This window comes from Kryptolebias marmoratus, linkage group LG13 (assembly GCF_001649575.2).
Source record: "Kryptolebias marmoratus isolate JLee-2015 linkage group LG13, ASM164957v2, whole genome shotgun sequence".
Classification (NCBI taxonomy): Eukaryota; Metazoa; Chordata; class Actinopteri; order Cyprinodontiformes; family Rivulidae; genus Kryptolebias; species Kryptolebias marmoratus.
The window spans coordinates 108,120-110,939 of NC_051442.1; the positions used below are offsets into that span (position 1 = coordinate 108,120).

The 2,820-nt window shown below is 37.3% G+C and overlaps 1 protein-coding gene across 1 annotated transcript; it reads left to right on the forward strand.

Moving 5' to 3' along the window:
- The first annotated feature begins 786 nt into the window (after positions 1-786).
- On the forward strand, positions 787-2,344 carry LOC108251086 (odorant receptor 131-2-like). Its single transcript, XM_017441255.3, has one exon. It carries the CDS (start codon positions 1,224-1,226, stop codon positions 2,172-2,174), a length of 951 nt encoding a protein of 316 aa, XP_017296744.1. The 5' UTR covers positions 787-1,223; the 3' UTR covers positions 2,175-2,344.
- The last annotated feature ends 476 nt before the right edge of the window (positions 2,345-2,820 follow it).

Below are 2,820 nucleotides of genomic sequence, written 5' to 3' on the forward strand. Positions count from 1 at the left end.
TGAAGACAATGATCTACCTGAAGGCAACAGTGCAGATGTTAAGGACAGCTACAGATACCTTGAGTTGAGTTCCAGTGAACGGAACTTTTTATGCTTTAGCATACTAAGACATTTTGGACAATTTCATGCTCCCAACTTTGTGGGAACAGTTTGGAGACGGCCCCTTCCTGTTCCAACATGATTGTGCACCAGAGCACAAAGCAAGGTCCATAAAGACATGGATGAGCAAGTTTGGTGTGGAAAAACTTGACTGGCCTGCAGAGTCCTGACCTCAACCCGACAGAATATCTTTGGAATGAATTGAAGCAGAGACTGTGATCCAGGCATTCTGTCCAACATCAGTGTGTGACCTCACAAATGAACTTCTGAAAGAACGGTCAGAAATTCACATAAACACTTCTAAACCTGAGGAAAGCTTTTCCAGAAGAGTTGAAGCTCTTATAGCTGCAAAAAGTGGGCCAACACCAAATTAAGCCCTATGGGTTGAGAATTGGATGTCGCTCAAATTCATATGTGTGTGAAGAGAGACAAGCAAATACTTTTGGCAATATAGTGTATAATAAATACATACATACAAGACTTCAGTTTTTATTTTTGTTGTTATGATTTGTATATGGTTTTACTCCTATTTTACATACAGCTTTAACACTTTAGAAATGAGTTCACAGAAAATGGAGACTTTATTTGACTAAGTAAGAAAGGAAAGCATATAAATGTTTTATAAAACATTGGTCTGGCAAGAAAGTTTTGTTCACCAGACTACAGTTTATTTCCCTGGATTCTTATCACCAAGAGCTGCCTCTTCAACTTGTATTCTTGTCCATATTTCAATACTTCTAGACATCCTGTTGGTTACAAACGATCACATTTCCTAATTACACTGAATACAAAGTGTCAGTACCAGCCACTGCTGTGGTTGTCATGTTGTTCACTGCACAGGGGCATTAGATCACTTGTAAACATTGCTGACGTGTGACGTGTAATGTGAATAAATTGTGAGGACAGAACTAATAATCACAACGTAACGTCAGGAAGAGCCAGAGCACCAGCATACCCGGACTTAACCTCCTCTCCTCTTTGTATGAGTTAGAGCTTTTCTTTTAAACTACATGTCATTTATGTTCAGGAGATGTTGCATTGAAATAAATATAGGAAAACTAACTACATTTATTTGTTTTTTCAGTCACAGCAGGTGAATTTGAACACATTCAGTATTCTCTGCAATGGTAAATGTTTCTCAGTCGCAGTCGAACATCACAGGAGAAGTGCAGATTGTGGCTTCGCTGCGGATAATTATAATTTCCACCATGTCTACAGTTCCATCCTTCATTTTTCTGTACATCAATGGTGTTATGTTGTTCACTCTGAGGAGTAAGCCTGTGTTTCGTGACACCTGCCGTTATATTCTTCTGTATAACCTTCTTCTTGCAGACACTGTTCAGCTGGCTCAGAGTCAGGTTCAGTTCTTACTCTCGGTCTGTAGAGTAAAGTTGGCGTATTCTTTGTGCACTGCTCTCAGCATGCTCGCCAATCTCACGACTGGGATTTCCCCCCTCACGCTGGTGGTAATGCCTTTGGAGAGATATGTAGCTGTGTGTTTCCCACTGAGGCACGCCTCCATCATCACCATCAGAAACACAACCGTGGCTGTCATTGCAATTTGGGCTGTGAGTTCACTGAACAATCTCACTCGTGTTCTGTTGTTTTTACAGTTTCCATTTGAAAAGGTGAAGAGGTTACAGATAAGAGATCTTTGTTCCAACATAGCTTTAGTGCTTGGGTCTCTGACCGCTGAGTATGACAGAGCTTACACTATTGTTCTGTTTGTCTCAGCTGGTGTGGCTGCCACTTTCTCCTACATTGGTGTGATTGCAGCAGCCAGGTCGGCCTCCACGGATAAAGCTTTAGCTCATAAAGCTCGTAACACACTTCTTCTGCATCTGGTGCAGCTGGGCCTCAGTCTGTCCTCAACCATTAACAACCCATTAATCATAGCACTTTCAAAAATCTTAACAAGGACAGCATTTTTGTGGGTCCAGAATGTTTTTTATGTTTGTTTCATCATTTTTCCCAGATGTCTGAGTTCTCTCATTTATGGGCTGAGAGATCAGACCATCAGACCTGTTCTCATGTACCATCTATGCTGTCATCTGAAAGCTAAAATCAGTGGCTGACAATTTTATACACTGTCGGAAATTATCTTGGACTTCTGGGCTGTCTGAGTCAAACATATAATAAAAGGTGATTTACCACGCATAACATTTTACCTTTCAAAATAATTTTTGTATTTTGTTTTGTGTTTTCCTAAATATTGTTTTTGATGTAACATTTTGAACTCTCACATTAACATAAATGCTCAGATTTTTATGTAATATTTTCTTTATTATTAGATAAGTAATATTTTTAATCATTTTAAAATTGTCCTTGTTTTTGTTTTTATAAATGAAGATTAATATGAAAACATTTTGATTTTACATAAAATTTAGACTGTTTGAAGGAATTTGATTTCTTCAAAGGTCCTTTTCAGTAAATGGCATTACTTTTTAATATGTAACATACATTTTTAGAGAAAATAACTTCATTCTGTGTTTTTAAACATGTCCTTTGTTTATGACATTAAATTCTGCAGTTATCGTCATGTCACTTATTCTTTCCTAAAAAACAGGTTTTTGTTTGAGATTAATTGAATTATTTAACACTTTTTAGTAGTGAACTTGTTTTATTTTTTGTTTTGAATTCTGAGGTACTAAATTTATTTGGACAAATGAAGTGATCTCCTGATACAACAATATGGATTTTATTTTTGTTGAAAAGGTCAAA

What these genes read in the sequence shown, in the direction of transcription:
- LOC108251086 (XM_017441255.3), top strand. Translation starts at nt 1,224, where the DNA reads ATGGTAAATGTTTCTCAGTCGCAGTCGAACATCACAGGAGAAGTGCAG.